The sequence below is a fragment of the Hyperolius riggenbachi genome, chromosome 7, assembly GCF_040937935.1.
Source record: "Hyperolius riggenbachi isolate aHypRig1 chromosome 7, aHypRig1.pri, whole genome shotgun sequence".
NCBI classification, from domain to species: Eukaryota; Metazoa; Chordata; class Amphibia; order Anura; family Hyperoliidae; genus Hyperolius; species Hyperolius riggenbachi.
The window spans coordinates 7036438-7058648 of NC_090652.1; the positions used below are offsets into that span (position 1 = coordinate 7036438).

A 22211-nucleotide genomic window follows, 5' to 3' on the forward strand; every position below is an offset into this window, starting at 1 on the left:
GTTAGTACAAACCAAATAAAATGTTGGGGTCTGGGAGGTCAGCAGAAGGTGGACCTGTGGAATCAGGCCCTCCGCTGTTTAGCACTCACCTCCACCTCCGACATGCTGCCAACATCTCCAGCACGTTTAAAGTCACTGCTGCTCCACTCCAAAATGCTTGCCCATGTGTCCCCATCCAAAATCGCCGCAACAATCCGCATAGGAAGTGGGGTAGAACATCCGGATTTTTAGCCAGTGTGTTGTGCGCTCTCCGGTTCTCATTGCTTTGTATTGGCCGGATGGTGCAGTCCGGCTCCGCTCCGGATACGGCTGCCGGAGGAGCCGGACCAAAAAATAGCGCATGTTGGGTCTTATGCTGGAGTCCGGATCCGGTCCGGATCCGGTCCGGACGAAACGGACGCATGTGAACGCACGCATAGGCTTTCATTGCTATGTCGTGCGTCCGTTCCATCCGTCCCGCATGCGGTCTGGCTCCGGCACGGCGATTCCGGACGGCCACCGCTAATGTGAACCGGGCCTAAGTGATGTCACTGAGCGAACACACTTGCCACAATAGTGCGCATCTTCACTTCAGGAGACGCTCACCCCCACACCTGTAATTACAGCCAATGGCCACTCGAGAATCTGTATTTTTTTTTTGCGTTTGTCCGCATTCCATTTTTGTGCTTTTCTCCACAGAAAAAAAAAATAGCCAATGTTCTTTTTTCCGCATACCACCTGTGTTTCTAATGCGGTTGTATTTTACCACAAAATGAAAAATTCCAATTAAAAATAAAAATCATGCATGGAATACAAAAATAAATGTAATCCAAGCACAACGGAAAAACCATAAACCGGCTGCAGTATCACGGTGGCAAGCGTGTTCCCTGCCTTATACAAAGGTATCATTTACAAAAAAGGTTATTCTGATCCTGAAAAAAAGACACGTTACGTTATGCTGCCAGTTTTATATGGCCACACCCAATCGATCATACAGTCGATCATTTGGAAGATTGTAATATTAATGGGCACCTTTAGGAAAGCCGTTTTTACAATCTTAATTCCAAACTAAACTTTACATTTAAAGGAGAAGAGGCAGCAGCTCTTCCATGTGTTTGCTACTTCCTGTGTCCCTGCTGTGGGATTTACAGCTCACTTCCTGCTTTAGATACACTAAAGAACGTCATGTGACATTTACCCAAAGGAAGATAAATCAGTTGTGACTAGACATTGTTTTTAGGATGGAGCAGGTATTAACACACGGTATGGAGGATGCAGGAGAATTATTCTCAATGCAAGGTGAGTAATGTGACATTTTTGGCATTCAGCTTACTTCCTGTTTCAATGTCACCTTACTTCTTGTCTGCCACCGCACTTCCTGTCTTAGTGTCACCTCACTTCCTGTCTTAGTGTCACCTCACTTCCTGTCTTAGTGTCACTTCCCTTCCTGTCTGTCACCTCACTTCCTGTCTCAGTGTCACATCACTTCCTGTCTGCCACTTCACTTTCTGTCTCAGTATCACTTCACTTCCTGTTTCAGTGTCATTTATTTTCCTGTCTCAGTATCACCTCACTTCCTGTCTGCCACTTCATTTTCTGTCTCAGTATCATTTCACTTCCTGTCTCAGTGTCACCTCACTTCTTGTCTGTCACCTCAGAGGCACAGAACAGAAATCTCACAAACAGGGGAAAAAAGCAATAAAAATGGAATTCATATTCCAGTATCTAATCTCTGCCTGGTGAGCCATGATGATCTCACCTCAAATCCATAAATATCCAGGATAGCGATGGACAGGGTGTCCTGTTTGGGATAGACCAGCTTATTAATTCTGTCTGTCAGCCAGCTGAAGAGCAGGGAGTATAAAATCTTGGCAATAGCATCTCTGCAAAACAATAGGGAAATACTTAAATAAATAAAACAATAGAGAAAAAGAGCTCAATGTGCAAGAGTAAAAAGAACCAATCACAAGCAAGCATTTGTAACGCTCTGAATCCCCCACTCAGAATCATAGTCCAAACTCAGAATCCTGACTCAGAATACCCACTTGAAATGTCAACACAAATCACCGCCCAGAATCCAAACCCAGAATCAAAACTTAGCATCACAAATCAAATCACCAGTTGAAATCAAAACTCGGAATCCCCACTGGTGTTCCTCTATCGGAATCCTACTCAGACCCTTCTGTCACATCGGCGTGCATCCGTGAGTGCCGGCTGGGCCAGCTATGGCCTTATGACTAGTGTTAAGCTCGAATTTTGCATCATCATAATTTCGCATCAAAGTTCACAATTATGATGCAAAATCTGTATACAAATTGTGTGGCCCTTGAGGAGCTCGAAGGCCCTTTGCAACTGCTCGATATGACTTCATGGAAGCACCGGCCCTGTGTTTAGAAATGTAAGGAGTACCTGGCATCGACAGCGCTGTCCACCGTTAGTGGGGTGTAGATCTTTTCTCTCATAGTTTCCTGCAATGATTATTGTACAGAATTAGGAATCTCCTCCCACTTTCGGGCGCCGAACATTCTCGTACATTGCGGGGGTGTAACTTACCGTCACTTTGTAGGTGATGGCCCTCTGCAGCTCCTCATGGGAGATCTGCAGGAGCTCGGACACCACACGGATCTCACTCGCACTCACCACAGACGCCACTTCCTGTGACTCGGTCTGTGGAACAAGAGACACGTCACTGTATAGCCAGGGCAAGTCCTCTGCATGCACAGCTCTAACCACAGGTCTAAATATACCGTCTCATAACTGCGTAGAACGCTAAAGGCCCGTAACCACCTGTGAACGAGGCACGCTTCAGTGATAATATTGGCAGCAGCCGGACTAATCTACTCCTCCCATCATTCTGTCTCCACGACTCCTCTCTGCAAATCCCTTCACTGGCTTCCAATCCACTTCAGAATCAGCTGCAAGATCCGATGTCTGGCCTACAAAGTGATACACAAGTCCTGCCTGACCTACATCTCTGACCTAATCAGCAGATTCACACCAGCCGCCCACTTCACTCCTTCAACAACCTCCTCCTAAACACCCCATGCATCTCACACTCCCATGCACGACTACAGGACTTCACTAGAGCTGCCCCCATCCTGTGAAACTCTCTCCCACTGCCCATCAGGCTTCCCCCCTCCTTCAACAACCTCCTCCTAAACACCCCATGCATCTCACACTCCCATGCACGACTACAGGACTTCACTAGAGCTGCCCCCATCCTGTGGAACTCTCTCCCACTGCCCATCAGGCTTCCCCCCTCCTTCAACACCTTCAAAAAAGCCCCCAAAACTCGCCTTGTCAAGGAGGCCTACCTCACCTCAACACTGCCCTAACTCTCTCTGCCGAGAACTTCTTGATCCACCCCCCTCCTTTCGTGTCACCACCGCCTCCCTCTAGACCGTAAGCCTTTGGCAGGGCCCTCTCTCCTTGTGTATCATACTAAATTGTACACCCTGCCCAGAATATGTAAACCTGTATTATTAGCACTACCACGCCAGTGTGTGATCTGGCATTATATTACCTGTATTGTATTGTGTATATTTTTGCGTTTTATTACCTGTATTGTTCTATCTATTGCTTATTACCTGTATTGTGCTGTCGGTCACCCCTGTAATCATTGTCTGTAATCTTATGCATTGTACAGGGCTGCGTAATAGGTTGGCGCTATATAAATTCAATTAATAATAATAATATTGGTGGTACTTCAGAACCCAAGAAGGGTTATCCTGATTCAAATCTTCCTACTTTGAGTGATGGCTAGCACGCTATAAGGCCTCTTGCACGCTATAAGGCCTCTTGCACGCTATAAGGCCTCTTGCATGCTATAAGGCCTCTTGCATGCTATAAGGCGCTATAAGGCCTCTTGCACGCTATAAGGCCTCTTGCATGCTATTAGGCCTCTTGCACGCTATAAGGCCTCTTGCACGCTATAAGGCCTCTTGCACGCTATAAGGCCTCTTGCACGCTATAAGGCCTCTTGCACGCTATAAGGCCTCTTGCACGCTATAAGGCCTCTTACACGCTATAAGGCCTCTTGCATGCTATTAGGCCTCTTGCACGCTATAAGGCCTCTTGCACGCTATAAGGCCTCTTGCACGCTATAAGGCCTCTTGCATGCTATAAGGCGCTATAAGGCCTCTTGCACGCTATAAGGCCTCTTGCATGCTATTAGGCCTCTTGCACGCTATAAGGCCTCTTGCACGCTATAAGGCCTCTTGCACGCTATAAGGCTTCTTGCACGCTATAAGGCCTCTAGCACGCTATAAGGCCTCTAGCACGCTATAAGGCCTCTAGCACACTATAAGGCCTCTTGCACGCTATAAGGCCTCTAGTACGCTATAAGGCGTCTTGCACGCTATAAGGCCTCATGCACGCTATAAGGGCTCTTGCACGCTATAAGGGCTCTTGCACGCTATAAGGCCTCTTGCACGCTATAAGGCCTCTTGCACGCTATAAGGCCTCTAGCACGCTATAAGGCCTCTTGCACGCTATAAGGCCTCTAGCACGCTATAAGGCGTCTTGCACGCTATAAGGCCTCATGCACGCTATAAGGGCTCTTGCACGCTATAAGGCCTCTTGCACGCTATAAGGGCTCTTGCACGCTATAAGGCCTCTTGCACACTACAAGCGATTCCGATCTGATTTTTTATTCCATTTAAAAAAAGTACTGCATGCTGCAATGTTTTTTAAACAGAATAAAAAAATCAGATCGTATAAAAAAATCGTAATCGCATGTAGTGTGCAAGAGGCCTAATACTGCTACAGAAAATATTATTTTAAAGGACAACTGAAGTGAGAGGGATTATGAGGCTGTCATATGTATTTCCTTTTAAGCAATACCAGTTGCTTGGCAGCCCTGATGATCCTCTGCCTCTAATACTTTTAGCCACAGCCCCTGAACAAGCATGCAGCAGATCTGGGTGCTCTGACATTATTGTCAAATCTGACAAGACTAGCTGCATGCTTGTTCCTGGTGTGATTCAGACACTACTGCAGCCAAATAGATCGGCAGGGCTGCCAGGCAATTGGTTTGTTTAAAAGGAAATAAATATGACAGCTTCCATATTCTTCTCACTTCAGGTGTCCTTTAAAGTGGATCCGAGATGAACTTTTACTCATTGCATAATTGTGTTCCTTTCCTATTGTTTAAAGGGCATTCCTCAAGCCAAATACTTTTTTGTTTTTGTTTTAATACTCTAATTCCCTATAAAATAAATAAACCCCGCCCACAGTTTTCAGAGAGCCTTGGCAGTAGCAAGGGCTCATGGGAGCTCAGTCTGGGCAGGAGGAGGGGGAGGTGTTACTAGCCAGAGATTTCAGAGGCAGAAGGGAGGAGGGAGGAGGAGGGGGGATTAGGTTTTTTTGCACAAGATGCAGATAAGCCTGCCTCTGTAATGATGACAAGACAACATGGCTGCCCTCATTGTATCACAGGAAGAAATAATCATATTCTATTGAAGCTGTTTGCAGCCAGATTTGCTGTGTAAACCATCTAAACTTTAGATAAGATATATAGACAAGTTACTTGTTATAGTTAGTTTTTCATCTCGGATCCGCTTTAAAGAGACACTGAAGCAAAAAAACAAAAACTTATGATATAATGAATTGTATGTGTATTAGGGATAATTAATAGAAGATAAATAGCAAAGAAGAGAGTCTCATATGTTTTATTTTCAGTTATATAACTTTTTTTTATGACACTGCATCATTCTGATATATTTTCAGTTTACAAACTACACTCTGAATTTTAAACTATGAAACAGAGCAGAGCTAATGACCTTTTAAAGAGAAACTCCGACCAAGAATTGAACTTTATCCCAATCAGTAGCTGATACCCCCTTTTACATGAGAAATCTATTCCTTTTCACACACAGACTATCAGGGGGCGCTGTATGACTGATATTGTGGTGAAACCCCTCCCACAAGAAACTCTGAGGACTGTGGTACTCCTGGCAGTTTCCTGTCTGTGAACCTTGTTGCATTGTGGGAAATAGCTGTTTACAACTGTTTACAACTGCCAAAAAAGCAAGCAGCAGCTACATCACCTACCAGCAGTAAAAATGTCACCATGTAATAAATGCCAGAATGTTAATCAGGGATTTAAAAGATTTTACAATGGGCAAACACTGACTAAATCATTTATACATAATTATTGTAAAAAGGAAGCACTTTTTATTACATTATTTTCACTGGAGTTCTTCTTGAAACTTTCCTGCAGGTAAACCTTATCTGAAGCTGCCTCTCACAGTTTCTTTGAAGTGCTTCAGAAAACAGCACTGTAGCTGACCCCGATTTTGGTCGGAGAGCTCAGAGAAGCTCTTTTTTGCATAGATAACAACTGAAGTTTCTTAACTCTTCCTGTACTGGAAACAATATGAGAGACTTTTCTTTGCTACTAATGTTCTATTTCTTAGCTGTACACATACAAATCATTATCTCGTCATAAGTTAATTTTCACTTCAGATTCCCTTTAAATTATCTTTACATACATACATATTTACATATCATTTTATAACGTTCTATTTGGAGGCTCTTTTTTTGTACTCAGAGAGCAGACATCCCCTAATGGGTGGTACCTCGTATTTCTCGAAGTAGACATTGCCCATGTGCAGGATGGAGGAGAGGATTCGGAAGATGCTGTCCTGCTCCTCCATGCTGAAGCTGAGCGACTCCATGGCGTTCAGAAGCCTCCGGAAATCTTCCATGTCGCTCTTGGACGGGATCTCGCAGTTTCCTCCCTGAAAAAGGAAATGGTCAAACTTTCTGACGAAGCTGCTGTTGTGTAGCAGAACTCAGGGGTAGCATGTGACCAGCGGTCTGATCAGGTGACAGATGAGTAAGGCTCCCATTGGCCAGTAAGGGCCCGTTCACACTGCACGCGTTTCCAGCCGCGTTTTGGAAACGCGTGCAGGTGGCCAAAACGCACGACATCAGACATTGCATAGAGTGCAATGTCTGATGTTCACACTGCATGCGTTCCGGACCTGTGCGGTCCGGGAACGCATGCTGCACGCAGATTTTGCAAAAACGCGTGGCTGTCCCATTCACTTTTCAGTGATGGGATCAGCCACGCACCGCACACAAACGCGGATGGCCATGCGTTCGTACGCGTTGCGGTCCGCACGCGTTCCGCACGCATGGCCATCCGCATTTCTGATCTGAACGGGCCCTTAGGGTCATATGATACCACCTCTGTGCAAAGATCAGCGATCGGCGTAAGGTCCTGGGGGCATGTTTTGCAGGAGATCACACGCGCTAATACGTGCGCATCTCCGCTTGGCTGACGGAGCTCCTCTCCGCCATCAGTCTCCCAGCAGCAATCGCCGCTAGGAGGCTGTTAGATGGCGAAACCGCCGTCTAATAACTGTGTACAGCTCTGCGATCTAAGGCAGCACTGTACTAAGGACAACCGTGAAACCCGGCTGACGGCTGTCCCCCTGGGGGACACAGAAGCGATCCGCTGTCATAGGCTGACGGGGGGGAGGGAGGATAGGTAAAATGCAGTAAATAAAAAAAATAAGCACATTTAATAAAAAAAAAAAATAAGCACATAAAAATAAACATTGGGTGGAGCGATCAGACCCCTCCAACAAAAAGCTCTGTTGGTGGGCAGAAAAGGGGGAGGGGGTGAAGAATCACTTGTGTGCTGAGTTGCACGGCCCTGCAGCTAGGCCTTAAAGCTGCAGTGGCCTATTTAGTGAAAAATGGTGGTTTTCAAGTGGTGAAAGATCTTTTACAAATTGGAGATTCAGGTTGTTATGAAAAAAGTCTGATTTTTACTAAAGAATGTCTAACTAGACCTACTGCTCAGAGGAGTCAATAGAATGCAGAAACTCATGCTATCACCCCTCTCTTAGCACATGAACCTCCAACCTCACCAGGCTAAACACAAACAATAATACGTTATTTTGTATATTTACATAGCCTTACTCCACTCTCCCTTCGCCTAAATCTTGATATCACCCCCTCTGCTGGTGACACCTGGTGCGGTCTGCTCCTACCGCACCCCCCTAGGGACGCCACTGCTACTGGTGTTTATTTCAGGTTTCCCAGGTGATGGGAAAGAGGCAGAAATCACAGGAAGGTAATATAATCATTGGATCCGGAGTCACACCTGATTCAAGTAGTAGTAGGTCTCTGCGTCCTGCAGGTAGAACATCTGCTTCTGCTGGGCCGGAAGTCCTGCCAGCATCTCATAGAAGATGTGGTAATTTCGCTCATTTTTGGCCTGAAAGATGACAGGGCAGATTAATGGTGGATTGTCGGTTATTTGGGGGGTTGTCTCGGCAAACATGAAGGCGGGACTTACCTGAAACACAATTCTGGATTTTTCAAGCAGGTATTGGGATGTTATGGCACCACAGATCACCCCCCTGTGTGGAGAGGAGATAGATATAATATTACAGGCACACCGGGGATCAGTGGTGACAGTCATATCTATTTGCCATAAATACCTCCCAATCCTTGCAAGATCCCTTGTATTTAAAGTGTAACTGTCAGGCATAAAATAAAAAATAAATTCTTTATTTTTATCTGGTAAACAAGTAATAAGGATGCTAACCAGGCAATCCAAAAGTTACATTCACTATTACTTTTCTTGTTGATAAATGATCATACCCCAGTTTACCTGACTCTTATTTGGTACGTTGCCGCACAAAGGAAGTTGCAGGGCATGCTGGGTTGTCTCTTTTTGCTTTTTTATTTCCCCTCAGACTTAACTAATGTACAGAAGCAAAAAAGGATAACCCAGCATGCCCTGCAACTTCCTTTTTTTGGCAACGTACCAAATAAGAGTCAGGTAAACTGAGGAATGATCATTTATAAACAAGAAAAGTAATAGAGATTTTAACTTTTGGATTGCCTGATTAGCATCCTTATTACTTGTTTACCAGATAAAAATAAAGAGTTGATTTTTTATTTTATGCCCGACAGATACACTTTAAAGAATCTGGATGAAATTTATGTTGGCAAAAAATATCTCTACCACCCTCTGGTTGTATGTTCTAATATTGTAAGTCTACAGGAATAGAGTCTAGAGAAGGCTTATTAGCCGGAAGCTTCCTGTTTTCTTTTAAATTAGACAATAAATAGTATTATCCTGATTCAAGCTCTAGTCTCCAGCAATGCTTAGCTACTAAGATAAAGAATTACACACACAGTGTTTCTCTCCTTTCTGTCTCTTACCTCTCCCCTTGCTTGTAGAGTGGCGAGACATAGGCTGGGGGCTGAAATGATTTGTCTGTGATCTGTCCACACAGGAGCAGCTTGCTAGCAAGTAAGGATTAAAGCCTGCCAGCCAACTGGCAACTAAGTACATCTGTAGATCATTTTCTTCCATAACAGCACCATCATTTGGACAATCTGCTCTGCTCAAAACTCTCTGAGTTCTGTTTGTGATGTTTACATCCCTATTCACCTCTCCCTTATTATTATTATTATTATTATTTATTGTATTTATAAAGCGCCAACATATTACGCAGCGCTGGACAATAAATATATACAATGATACAAGGATGACATACATAGGGTTATACACATAGAACAAAGTTATACATACAAATTGTACAAAATACATGATCATGCAATATGGGCTGGTTAGGTAGGCCCAGTAATACAAGTACAGGCTGTCATAGGACAGGAGCACATGATCCTGTAGATTACACTAGGGAGTGGAGGACCCTGCCAGAGGCTTACAATCTAAAGGGAGGGGTGGAAACACTAGGGGGGGCTGTTAAATATTCCTTAGAGAGTTACTGTGTGGTAGGAGGTGGGTAGGCCATCATAAAGAGGTGGGTTTTGAGGGCTTGCTTGAATGTGTTGAAAGAGGGAGCAAGTCTGATGGGTGGTGGAAGGGCATTCCAGAGGGTGGGGGCAGCTCTTGAGAAATCCTGGAGGCGGGCATGGGAGTGTGAAATGCGCGGGGTGGTGAGGCGAAGGTCGTTGGAGGAACGGAGGGGGCGACCTGGTGTATACTTGTGAACAAGCTGCGAGATGTAGGTAGGGCATGTTTTGTGCACAGATTTATACGCCAGGCATAGAATCTTGAAACTTATCCTGAGACGGATAGGGAGCCAGTGCAGGGATTCACAAAGGGGAGATGTGGATGCAGAGCGGTGCGAAGAATGGATGAGTCTTGCAGCCGCGTTCATCACTGATTGAAGGGGGGCAGTGCGTTTCAGGGGGAGGCCAGAAAGGAGTGAGTTACAGTAATCAAGGCGGGAGATGATGAGGGCATGGATGAGCAGTTTGGTCGTGACCGGGGTTAAGAATGGGCGGATCTTGGAGATATTACGGAGGTGGAAATTGCAGGCTCTTGTGATGTTTTGGATGTGTGGGATGAAGGAGAGGTCAGAGTCCAAGGTGACACCCAGGCAGCGGGCCTGGGAGGTAGGGAGAATGGTTGTGTTGTCGATTGTGAGGTGGAAACCTGGGATGGGTGCAGCAGCATGGGGTGGAAGGATCAGGAGCTCAGTTTTGTCTAGGTTAAGCTTTAGGAACCTAGCTGACATCCAGGAGGAAATTGCTGAGAGACACGAGGAGACCTTGTTTATGGTGGTGGCTGAGAGATCGGGGGTATGGAGGTAAATCTGAGTGTCATCTGCATAAAGGTGGTAATTGAAGCCCAGGGAGGAGATAAGCTTGCCAATTGAGGAAGTGTATATGGAGAAAAGAAGGGGGCCTAGAACAGAGCCCTGGGGGACCCCAACTGAAAGGGGGGCAGGAGTTGAGGAGGAGCCATTGAAGGAAGTGGTGAAGGAGCGATTGGATAGGTAGGAGGAGATCCAGGCCAAGGCAAGCCCATGGATGCCCATGGACTGTAGTGATTGGAGGAGGAGGGAGTGGTCAACAGTGTCAAATGCTGCAGAGAGGTCAAGGAGGAGCAGGATGGAATAACTGCCTTTGGCCTTGGCAAGGGTAAGGTCGTTGACCACCTTGGCGAGGGCTGTTTCAGTTGAGTGCGCAGGTCGGAATCCAGACTGTAGGGGGTCAAGTAGGGCATTGGTGTTGATGTATTGGGTAATGCGCTGGTGGACTAGGCGTTCAAGGAGTTTAGAAGCATAGGGAAGGAGGGAGATTGGGCGGTAGTTTGAGGGTAGGGATGGGTCGAGTGAGGGTTTTTTCAGCAGGGGAAGCACAGTGGCCTGTTTGAATGCTTTGGGGAAGATGCCTGTGGAAAGGGAGAGATTGAACAAGGAGGTGAGGACTGGGGCCAGGTCAGAGAAGTGGGGACGAAGAGTATTCGCGGGTACCGGATCACAGGGAGAGGATGTGGGGGGGGAAGCCACTAGCAGCAGGCTGACTTCATCAATGGTGGCAGGAGCAAAAGAGGCGAGGGGTGGATGAGACAAGGGAGCCGCTGGGAGGAAAGGCAAGGGGACAACCTGAGACGCATTGGTAAGGGAGGGATGGAGGAGGGAAATTTCATTGCGTATTGTTGCAATTTTAGTGGTGAAGTGGTTGGCAAGGTCATTGGCTGAGAGGGAGGAGCTGGGAGGGGGAGGAGTGGGGTTGAGGAGGGAATTGAAGGTAGCAAAAAGCTGTCGAGGGTTGGAAGCTTGGGTTACAATCAGTGCTGCAAAGTACCTTTGTTTAGCCTCGGAGAGGGCAGTGTGGAAGAGTAACAGTTTGGCCTTATAATCTAGGAAGTCAGCATTGAGATGTGATTTCCTCCATTTCCGTTCGGCTGCTCGAGTTTCTTTCCTGAGGTTACGTGTGTGGGTGTTGTGCCAGGGTTGGGGGTTGGGGGGCTTGATAGGGCGGAAGATTGAGGGGGCAGCTTGATCTAAAGCAGATGAGAGGGCAAGGTTATATTGTGCAGCCGCTTCATTGGGGCATGTTAGGGTGGGTAGGTGGGAGGAGAGGGAGAGAAGGGGACTTGCTAGGACATTTGGGTTGAGATTACGTAGGTCTCTCTGCCATCGACCAGGCTGAGGGGTGGGGAGAGAAGTTGTTGGTGGGGAGATAGTGAAGGTGAGGAGGTGATGGTCAGAGATAGGGAAAGGTGCGATGTCCAGGTTGCTGAGGGAGGTGGACTTTGAGAATATGAGGTCAAGAGTATGACCAGCGCGGTGGGTGGTGGAATTTGTGTGCTGAGAGAGACCAAGGGATTTGGTGAGGGAGAGTAGCTGCTTGGCAGCAGTGGAGATAGGCTCATCGATAGGTAAGTCTTCTCCTATACTCACCTCTCTGCTGCTCACTTCTCCCTTCCCTCTCTTCCGGTAATTCCTAAGCATTCTGTCCCACACTTTACAACTTTTCAAATAGCTGAAATTAAACATATATTTACTCATCCAGGTAGATCTCCACAAACTTGCCAAACCGGCTGGAGTTGTCGTTGCGGACTGTTTTGGCATTTCCGAAAGATTCCAGCAGAGGTGTGGCCTCCAGGATCTGAGGGCGGGAAAAACATGATAATGAGGTCTCTGCAGGTAACATAAACAACACACATGCATGCTCATGCAGGTATGTGCAGTGACAGAGGCACCCCATGCATGCATGCAATTATGTGCAGGCATCCAGCGACAGAGACAGCCCGTGCATGCAGGCAGGTATGTGGAGGTGTCCAGCGACGGATGCACCCTGTGCATGCACACAGGTATGTGCGGCGACAGAGGCACCCAGTACATGCATGCAGCAGGTACTGTATGTGCAAGCATCCTGCGACAGAGGTATCACGTGCATGCACATGCAGGTATGTGCAGACACAAAGGCATGCATTCAGGTATGTGCAGGCGTCCAGCAACAGAGGCACCCGGTGCATGCACGTAGGTATGTGCAGCGACAGAGAAACCCCATGCATGCATGCAGGTATGAACAGCGACAGAGGCACCCCATGCATGCACACAGGTATGTTCAGTTACAGAGGCACCCGTGCATGCACACAAGTATGTACAGGCGTCCAGCAACAGAGGCACCCCATGCATGCACACAAGTATGTGCAGGCGTGCAGTGACAGAAGCACCCCGTGCATGCGCACAGGTATGTGCAGAGACTGAGGCACTCCATGCATGCAGGTATGTGCAGCGACAGAGGTACCCCGTACATGCACACAGGTATGTGCAGGTGGCCAGCAGGTGGCATGCATGCAGCAGCGCAGATATGGCCAAACAAAGATCACATTCATTTACTAACAATTACAACAGAGCTAATAGTACCTCTATCTGCAGCGTCCATAATGACAGCGAATATTGGAGGGAACCAGAGTCATGACTTAGTGTTATTATATCTATCCATATGACCACCCCCCTTTCTCCCAGTGTTAGATACATCCTAATAATAAAGCAGTAATACTCACCTGGTTGGTGACGCCGCGCCTCTGGTTCACCGCCACCAGGTAACGCAGGACGAGTTTTGTGGCCTCTGTTTTACCAGATCCACTTTCCCCACTGGAAATAGAAAGACATTTTAAGTATGTATGGTTTTTTTCTACAAAAATAAATCATGTATAGTATGTAATGTTGCATCCTGTGCCCGCCCCTGAGGTATAAGCATGTGTGCTATGTAATATAGCATCCTGTGCCCGCCTGTAACGAGCAGTGCATGCAGATTTGCACTGAATGCAGAATGTCACTTAATGTGGAAATACTGAAGACCAAAACCAGGGTAAATGTGAAATAAAGTAATGATTTATTTACAAGGACAGGATATATACACAAGTGATGCTGCAATTGGTGCATGAACATAAATACAAATGAATTGTACAACTAGCAATATGATTGCAGGCAATTGTCTTGCGATCAGACGTACACAAACCAATAATAATATATACAGTGTGCACACAGTGAACCCCGAACCCTGTCTAACTAAGCTAACTAACTAATATATACACAGGATAATATACAACCAAGCGCAGGACATATGCAGCAGGCAATAGGTTAGTCAACAAGCCGAGATCAGATACCAGGACATCAAGCAATACAATCAGTGAGCAGAAGAATAGTCAGACAAAGCCAATATCATAAACCAGGGAATCAAACAATCAGGTAACAGGCAGACAGGTTACAGGTAACAGGAATCAGGTAACAGGAATCAGGAATCAGGTAACAGGAATCAGGTAACAGGAATCAGGTAACAGGAAAAGGACCAGAACACAGGCTCTAGGCTATCATCACCAATGAACTAGCAACAGTGTTCTGTTGTAGCTGGACTTTTATACTCTGCAGCATGGTCATGTGACCTCTTCCAAGGCTGCAGAGACACAGTTCTTGAATACAGAGACCTCTGCTGGTGGGCAGAGGGAACTTCAGGAGGAATGTACAATGTTCTTGAAATGAGAGGGGACATCTGCTGGTGAACAGAGGAAGTCCATACAGTTCACAAACGTCACCAGCAGGAACAGATCGTGATACCGCCCCTGAGGTATAAGCATGTGTGGTATGTAATATAACATCCTGTGCCCGCCCCTGAGGTATAAGCATGTGTGCTATGTAATATAACATCCTGTGCCCGCCCCTGAGGTATAAGCATGTGTGGTATGTAATGTAACATCCCGTGCCTGACACTGGGGTATAAGCATGTGTGGTATGTAATATAACATCCTGTGCCCACCCCTGAGGTATAAGCATGTGTGGTATGTAATGTTACATCCTGTGCCCGCCCCTGAGGTATAAGCATGTGTGGCATGTAATGTAACATCCCGTGCCCGCCCCTGAGGTATAAGCATGTGTGATATGTAATATAACATCCCAGGTCCGCCCCTGAGGTATAAGCATGTGTGATATGTAATATAGCATCCCAGGTCCGCCCCTGAGGTATAAGAATGCATGTATGGTATGTAATATAACATCCTGTGCCCGCCCCTGAGGTATAAGCATGCATGTGTGGTATGTAATGTAACATCCTGTGCCCGCCCCTGAGGTATAAGCATGTGTGGTATGTAATGTAACATCCTGTGTCTGCCCCTGAGGTATAAGCATGTGTGGTATGTAATATAACATCCTGTGCTCGCCTCTGAGGTATAAGCATGTGTGGTATGTAATATAATATCCTGTGCCCGCCCCTGAGGTATAAGCATGTGTGGTATGTAATGTAACATCCCGTGTCTGCCCCTGAGGTATAAGCATGTGTGGTATGTAATATAACATCCTGTGCTCGCCTCTGAGGTATAAGCATGTGTGGTATGTAATATAACATCCTGTGCCCGCCCCTGAGGTATAAGCATGTGTGGCATGTAATATAACATCCTGTGCTCGCCTCTAAGGTATAACCATGTGTGGTATGTAATATCACACTCCATGCCCGCCTCTGAGGTATAAGTATGTGTGATATGTAATATAATATCCTGTGCCCGCCCCTGAGGTATAAGCATGTGTGGTATGTAATGTAACATCCTGTGCCCGCCCCTGAGGTATAAGCATGTGTGGTATGTAATGTAACATCCCGTGTCTGCCCCTGAGGTATAAGCATGTGTGGTATGTAATATAACATCACAGACCCACACCTGAGGTATAAGCATGTGTGGTATGTAATATAACATCCTGTGCTCGCCTCTGAGGTATAAGCATGTGTGGTATGTAATATAACATCCCGTGTCTGCCCCTGAGGTATAAGCATGTGTGGTATGTAATATAACATCCCAGGCCCACCCCTGAGGTATAAGCATGTGTGGTATGTAATATAACATCCCAGGCCCACCCCTGAGGTATAAGCATGTGTGGTATGTAATATAACATCCTGTGCCTGCCCCTGAAGTATAAGCATGTGTGGTACGTAATATAACATCCTGTGCTTGCCCCTGAGGTATAAGCATGTGTGGTATGTAATATAACATCCCAGGCCCACCCCTGAGGTATAAGCATGTGCGGTATGCTATATAACATCCTGTGTCTGACACTGGGGTATAAACATGTGTTGTATGTAATATAACATCCCCTGCCCACCTTTGAAGTATAAGCATGCATGTACAGTATGGTATGTTAGGTAAGGTCCCAGACCCACCCCTGAGGTATAAGCATGTATGGTATGTAATATAACATCCCATGCCCGCCCCTGAGGTATAAGCATGCATGTGTAGTATGTCCACAGAGAGCGACGTCTTAATCCGTAGTGGGGACAGGCTTGCTCTCCCCACCTGCCTTTTCAGTGGTTGCCTTGGAGGTAACCCTGGTTTGTAAGTATAATACTTACGTTTCACAATACATCCCCCTTTCTCCAATACATACTACACTATATTGGGCTCTCGGTTTTCTACCTTTTTATGCATGTGTAGTATGTAATGTAACATCCTGTGTTCCCGTCCCTGAAGTATAAGCATGTGTGGTATGTAATATAACATCCAGTGCCCGCCCCTGAGGTATAAGCATGCATGTGTAGTATGTAATGTAACAGCCTGTGCAGTGGCGTAGCTAAGGAGCTGAGGGCCCTGATGCAAGTTTTACAATGGGGCCCCCCAAGCACTTTATACATAACAATTGATACGGCGCACCAAAACCTGCCAAAGGCAGCTACAGTGTCAGAGGTGCAAGAAGGGGATGGGGAATAGCTAGTTAATGATTACCACTATTCAAAGTATCTATAGAAGTGATTATTATGAGCACAGGACCAATAGAGAGATAATACTGTAGTTGAAGGAAGGCCTCTCGGGGCCCCTCTGGCCCAAGGGCCCCGATGCAGTCGCAACCTCTGCACCCCCTATTGCTACGCCCCTGAGCCTGTGTTCCCGTCTCTGAGGTATAAGCATGTGTGGTATGTAATATAACATCCAGTGCCCGCCCCTGGAGGTATAAGCATGCATGTGTAGTATGTAATGTAACAGCTTGTGTTCCCGCCCATGAGGTACCGTATAAGCATGTGTGGTATGTAATATAACATCCTGTGCCAGCCCCTGAGGTATAAGCATGCATGTATGGTACGTAATGTAACATCCTGTGCCCGCCCCTGAGGTATAAGCATGTGTCTTGTTTGTATACCTGATATGAAATGTAAGAAATAAGCATGGACAACTGTAGCAGGGCTGGTGATTGGTGGGGGTGGAGGTTAAGGAAATAGATCTGCAATCACAGATGTAATTACACCCAGACACTTCCTCACTCCTGTCATGATGCCGGCAGAGGCTAAGGGGGGCAAGGGGGGAACAACTGTCCCCAGGCGCAGCATCTGGTAAATGCTGGATCGCTCTGCACCAACCCCCAATACCTCCCGGTCCCTGCAGCACCTTTAAAAAAATAAGAAAGAGGCATATATTCTTTCCTGCTCTATCCTGCTCCCTGCCCACTCCCCATCTACTCTCTCCAGCCCTCCTCTCCTCACCATCAATGAAGTACTTATTTTCAGTGCACTTTTTTTTATCTGCCCAGGATCCACTGCTCCACATATGTCATGATTTGGCCCCACAGGTTCTGTATTGAGCTAGTTGTGTCCACAAAATGTACCCACCCATAATAGGCTACACGTGTGCCGCAGGAGTCCCCAGGCAGCGCAAAAACTGTATTTGTCCCAGGCGCTGAAAAACCTATCTACTCATCGTGCCGGATCCATCTGGATTGCCTCTCACACTGGTAAGGGAAGATCACTGCTTGTCTATCTAATCTATCACCTGCATACATCATGTTTCCACACTATAGTCAGACACACACCAATAGACAGACTCACCTAATGATAATACACTGGTTGTTTTTGGCATCCATTAATTTGGTAAAGGCGACATTTGCGATAGCAAAGAGGTGACTGAAAAAGAGACAGGCATGTATAGTACAGACAGCATGGACATCAATGGTGAGATGACACAATCGCAGTGCGAATAATACAATAACACTACATCGCACCAAACCCTTGTAGGCAGTGGGAGTCTGGCACTGTGGTCACCTGACAAGCCGGCATTCTATAACCCAAACACAGAGATGGGTTAAAATGTAACAGGGCCCTGGGCAAGGAAGGAGATTTTGGGCCCCCTTGGGGTGTTTTTGGTAAGCTGAAGTGAAGAGAGGTCAGAGAAGGTGACAAGTGGGCCCCTTGACACCCACTAGGCCCCAGGCACCCGCCTAGGTTACCTGGTGGATGATCCTGCTCTGCCCAGACAGTCCTATTACCAGGAGCCGAATTTTGAATTTCTCTAACATGCGAGGAGATACAAAATGCAAATTTTCACATTCCAAATGCGAAACCTTGTGAGCAAGTGTACAGCTAATCACATACAGTTTTGTGTAAATTAACTTCATTGGTAAGCATGAAAAGAATCAGAATGCAAAAATTTGCATAAAGTGGTTTGCAGAAGCGTTTCGTCCTCAATGTAAAGTATAGGAAAAACACAAACCGCTGTGGAAAACGCCAGATCAGAGCGGCTCTCCAGGCGTTTTTGTTACAGAAGCAGTTCAGTCACAGCTTTTACTGTAACGATATATGACATCTGCTACACAAAAACACTCCCAGAACCGCTGGGCATGTTTAGAAAATGTCTCTAAACATACCTAGAATCGCTCTGACATCAGCTCCAAAAACCGCTAGCGTTTTGAGGATCTGCTAGAGGTTTTGGTGTGCACTGGGCCTGAGTCATAAGGACATGAAGGGGGAAGAGCAATAACTTCCTAATCACTGATTGGAGAGATTAGTGAGAGCTATGAATTTTTGCAACTGATTTTTACTTTTATAACTTTTTTATTTTGCAAAAACGTTCCTGTTGTACACACTGCAACTGGGTAGCTGGCGATGCGCTTGACTTCTTGATATTTAACCACCTTATGACCACCTAACGCCAACCGGTGGCCACAAGGTGGCTCCCCCAGGACCGTGTAACAGTGATCGGTGTCAAGTCCTGGGGGAGTGGTTTGCAGGGGATCGCATGCGCCGCATCCCTGCTTGAGTGACAGATACGGTCCGTCATCAGTCTACCAGCGGCGATTGCCACTAGCAGACTGTTATTGTACAGCACTGCGATCTATGGCAACACTGTACTGGGGACAGCCGTGTCACTCCGCTGTCCCCTGGAGAGGCTCCGATCACTATACCCTCTCATAGGCTGATGCCTAGGAAAGAGGATCGCTCAGATTGGCTGGCAGGGGAGAGAGGGGGGGGGGGGGGGATAAATAAAAAAATAGACAATTTTATTAGAAATGAAATTACAAATAAATTAATAATGCAGCAGCGATCAGAGCCCACCAAAAGAAATCTCTGAAATCTCTGCTGGTGGGTAGAAAAGGGAATTTATTTGTGTGCTAAGTTGTTCGGCTCTGCAGCAAGCTATTTAACCACTTAGGCCTAGTGCACACCAGAGCGTTTCGGCTGCAGTTTGCGATCCGCTTGCGGGTGCGGATCCGCTTGGGTAATGTATTTCAATGGGCTGGTGCACACCAGAGCGGGAGGCGTTTTGCAGAAACGCATACTCCCGGGCTGCTGCAGATTTTGGATTGCGGAGGCGTATACAATACAATACAATAACATTTCTGTAGCGCTTTTCTCCCATAGGACTCAAAGCGCTTAGGCTCTCTTAGATTCAGTAATTAGTAGGATAAAGTATTCACACAACAAAAGTTATATTTCTGCAAATGCCAAACTGAACAGGTGGGTTTTCAGTCTGGATTTAAACACGTCCAGGGATGGAGCTGTCCTGATCTGTTGAGGTAAGGAGTTCCAAAACGTAGGGGCAGCATGACAGAAGGCTCTGGGACCAAAAGTTTCCAAGTGGACTCTGGGTATGACTAGATTATTAGAACCTGTGGATCTGAGAATGCGGGGATTGCTACGCAGCTGTAACATATCTTTCATGTATCCAGGGCCCAGATTATTCAGGGATTTAAATGTCAGTAGGCCGATCTTGAATAGGACCCTCCATTCTATAGGTAGCCAGTGAAGGGAGTGCAGGACTGGCGTTATGTGGCAGTGACGGGGTTGGTTGGTATCTGCCTCATTGTACAGTATAGGAAAAACGCAAAACGCTCTGAAAAACGGCACTTCACCATACTTTGTACTAGGGACATACTGTAATTAAAATCTTGTGATAACCAGAACAAATAGGCAGATAAAATGTGTGGGTTTTATGTACAGTAGCAGTGTTTATATTAAAACTATAGGGGATGAAATTGGAGAAATAGTGTGTTTTTTCATTTTTTTGTTTTTCCCTTTAAAATGCATAGAAAATAAAGTAATTGCTGAAAACAATTATCAACCCCAAAAAGGCCAATTGATGGTGAAAAAAAAAAAGAGATAGATCATTTCATAGTGATAAGTAGTGATTAAGCTATTGGCAAATGAAAGGGATGAGCACTGAAAGGTGAAAATCACTCTTGGGGTGAAATGGTTATGCTGCAGAGCACTGAATTGTAAAAAATAGGTGGGGTGGGGGGTGGGGGGGGGGGGGGAAGGTGGTCCTTAAGTGGTTAAGACACATAAAAGTCGTGTAGTGATTGGGTGCTGTGGCACGGCTGAACTTACGGAGGGTTTTCTCCCAGCGCCCTCCCCTCGTAGTGCAGCACATGGTCCGTCCCATAGATGTTCAGCAACTTGTAAGGGTTTAATGAGATGAGGATGCTGCCGATATAGGTCTGCAGGGAGGAGGAGAGAACACGACTGTTAGTAATATTACAGGAGATCGAGGAGACACCAATCAGCCACACACACATCTACTCACATAGATCAGATCTCGGTCAAACCTCTTCCGCAGGTTATTGAGGACAGACGTTTCCTGCAGATCCCTGTGAAATGGAAAAAAACATCAGTGGTCCGTGCTGCTTTCCCCGCCCCTCACATTGCTTTCCCCGCCCCTCGCAATGCGTTCCTGATGTCACGGGGGAACGCAACGCCCACTGTCGACGTTGCCTTTAAGCGAAACCTGAACTCAGAATTTCCTCTCTGCTCTACAAGATAAGCAACAGCATAATAACCTTTCCAGAAAAACATTTCCTTGTTACAGCTGATCCAAATCCTGCAATAAACCTGCAGTGTGTCTACTTCCTGCTTTCATGGAAGCAGACATAGGGTTAACATCCTGTGTTTACAAATTAGCTGCTCTGCTGAGGCAGAGGAGATTCCTCAGCTGAGAGATCAAATTACACAGGTGATTAGACACAGATGAGGGGGAATTAGACAGGCTAAACTCTCTAATACATACAGGGTGCATTTCTCTGTTTTTCTTCTGTCCTCTGCAAGAGTTCAGGTCCACTTTAATATGGCTCCATGGGTTGAACTTGGGAACTAATGCTGGGTACACACTATGAGATTTTATGGCCGATTTACTGTCAGATCGATCATTTCCAACATGTCCGATTTGCTTTCCGATCGATCTCCAAGCATTTTCCGATCGATTTCCTATATGTGACCGGAAATCGATCGGAAAGCAAATCGGACAACTTAGAAATAATCGATCTGACGGTTAATCAGCGAGAAAATCTCATAGCGTGCGCCCAGCATAAAGGTGGCCACTGACGGTCCAATTTCTAGCAAAAAATAGTTTGAGCGATCAGAAATTTTGATCGGAAGAAAAATCGTTCACTACACCATCAACGAACCAATCATTGCTTCCTCTCTATCACAACCAACAAGAAAATCCAAATGTTGGTTTGACAAAAATCCAATCGGACGACTATTTCTTTTTATAATCGTTCATAATTGGTTGTGCCCATTAACTGAGATTATTTTCAACCAATCCGATCAGAATTTCTGATCGCTCAAACGATTTTTTGCTAGAAATTGGACTGTTAGTGGCCACCTTAAGACTAAAGGTGCGTACACACATGCGACTATAGTCATTTGAAACGATCGTTTCCCGATAATTTCAAACGACGATCGTTTAAAAAAACATCCAACGATCATTAAGTCAAATGATGGACGAGCTAGATCGTTAAAGGACTTCCGAGGCCAAAATGAAGAAAATTACACTTTACCTTTTTCTTAGCAGAGTCCACGGAGGACTCCCTGCGCGTCCTCCGCTTCGTTCTGCCGTCAATGTAGGCCTTTCCGTTCCCCCAGAGCTTGCCCCGACCCCACCGAACGGGTCGCATCGATGCCACCCCTAAGATGGCCGCCGCCTTGATCCGCGGCTGCGCAGTACGCTTTGCCGCGATTGCGACTGCGCAGCCTTTAGCCCACCTCCCGCCATGCCCGACGTACACTTCAGGAGGATGCCGGCACCCACTATGCGGCGGGAGGCGGGCAAAAGGCTGCGCAGTCGCAATCGCGGCAAAGGGTACTGCGCAGCCGCGCATCAAGGCGGCGGCCATCTTAGGGGTGGCATCGATGCGACCCGTTCAGTGGGGTCGGGGCAAGCCCTGGGGGAACGGAAAGGCCTACATTGACGGCCG

The 22211-nt window shown here is 46.4% G+C and overlaps 1 protein-coding gene across 1 annotated transcript in view; it reads right to left on the reverse strand.

Annotated features, from left to right (window-relative positions):
* Positions 1–22009, reverse strand: part of MYO15A (myosin XVA) — a 175999-nt gene extending 153990 nt beyond the window's left edge. The window contains exons 1-13 of the mRNA XM_068246380.1: positions 22000–22009; positions 20660–20768; positions 20543–20606; positions 20347–20456; positions 17572–17646; positions 13277–13367; positions 12269–12372; positions 8291–8354; positions 8096–8209; positions 6558–6719; positions 2533–2646; positions 2389–2447; positions 1739–1862 (exon numbers count right to left, since the gene is read on the reverse strand). Of these exons, the coding sequence (XP_068102481.1) occupies positions 1739–1862; positions 2389–2447; positions 2533–2646; positions 6558–6719; positions 8096–8209; positions 8291–8354; positions 12269–12372; positions 13277–13367; positions 17572–17646; positions 20347–20456; positions 20543–20606; positions 20660–20768; positions 22000–22009 (1200 nt within the window). The remainder of the gene's footprint in view (positions 1–1738; positions 1863–2388; positions 2448–2532; positions 2647–6557; positions 6720–8095; positions 8210–8290; positions 8355–12268; positions 12373–13276; positions 13368–17571; positions 17647–20346; positions 20457–20542; positions 20607–20659; positions 20769–21999) is intronic.
* Positions 22010–22211: the final 202 nt, after the last annotated feature.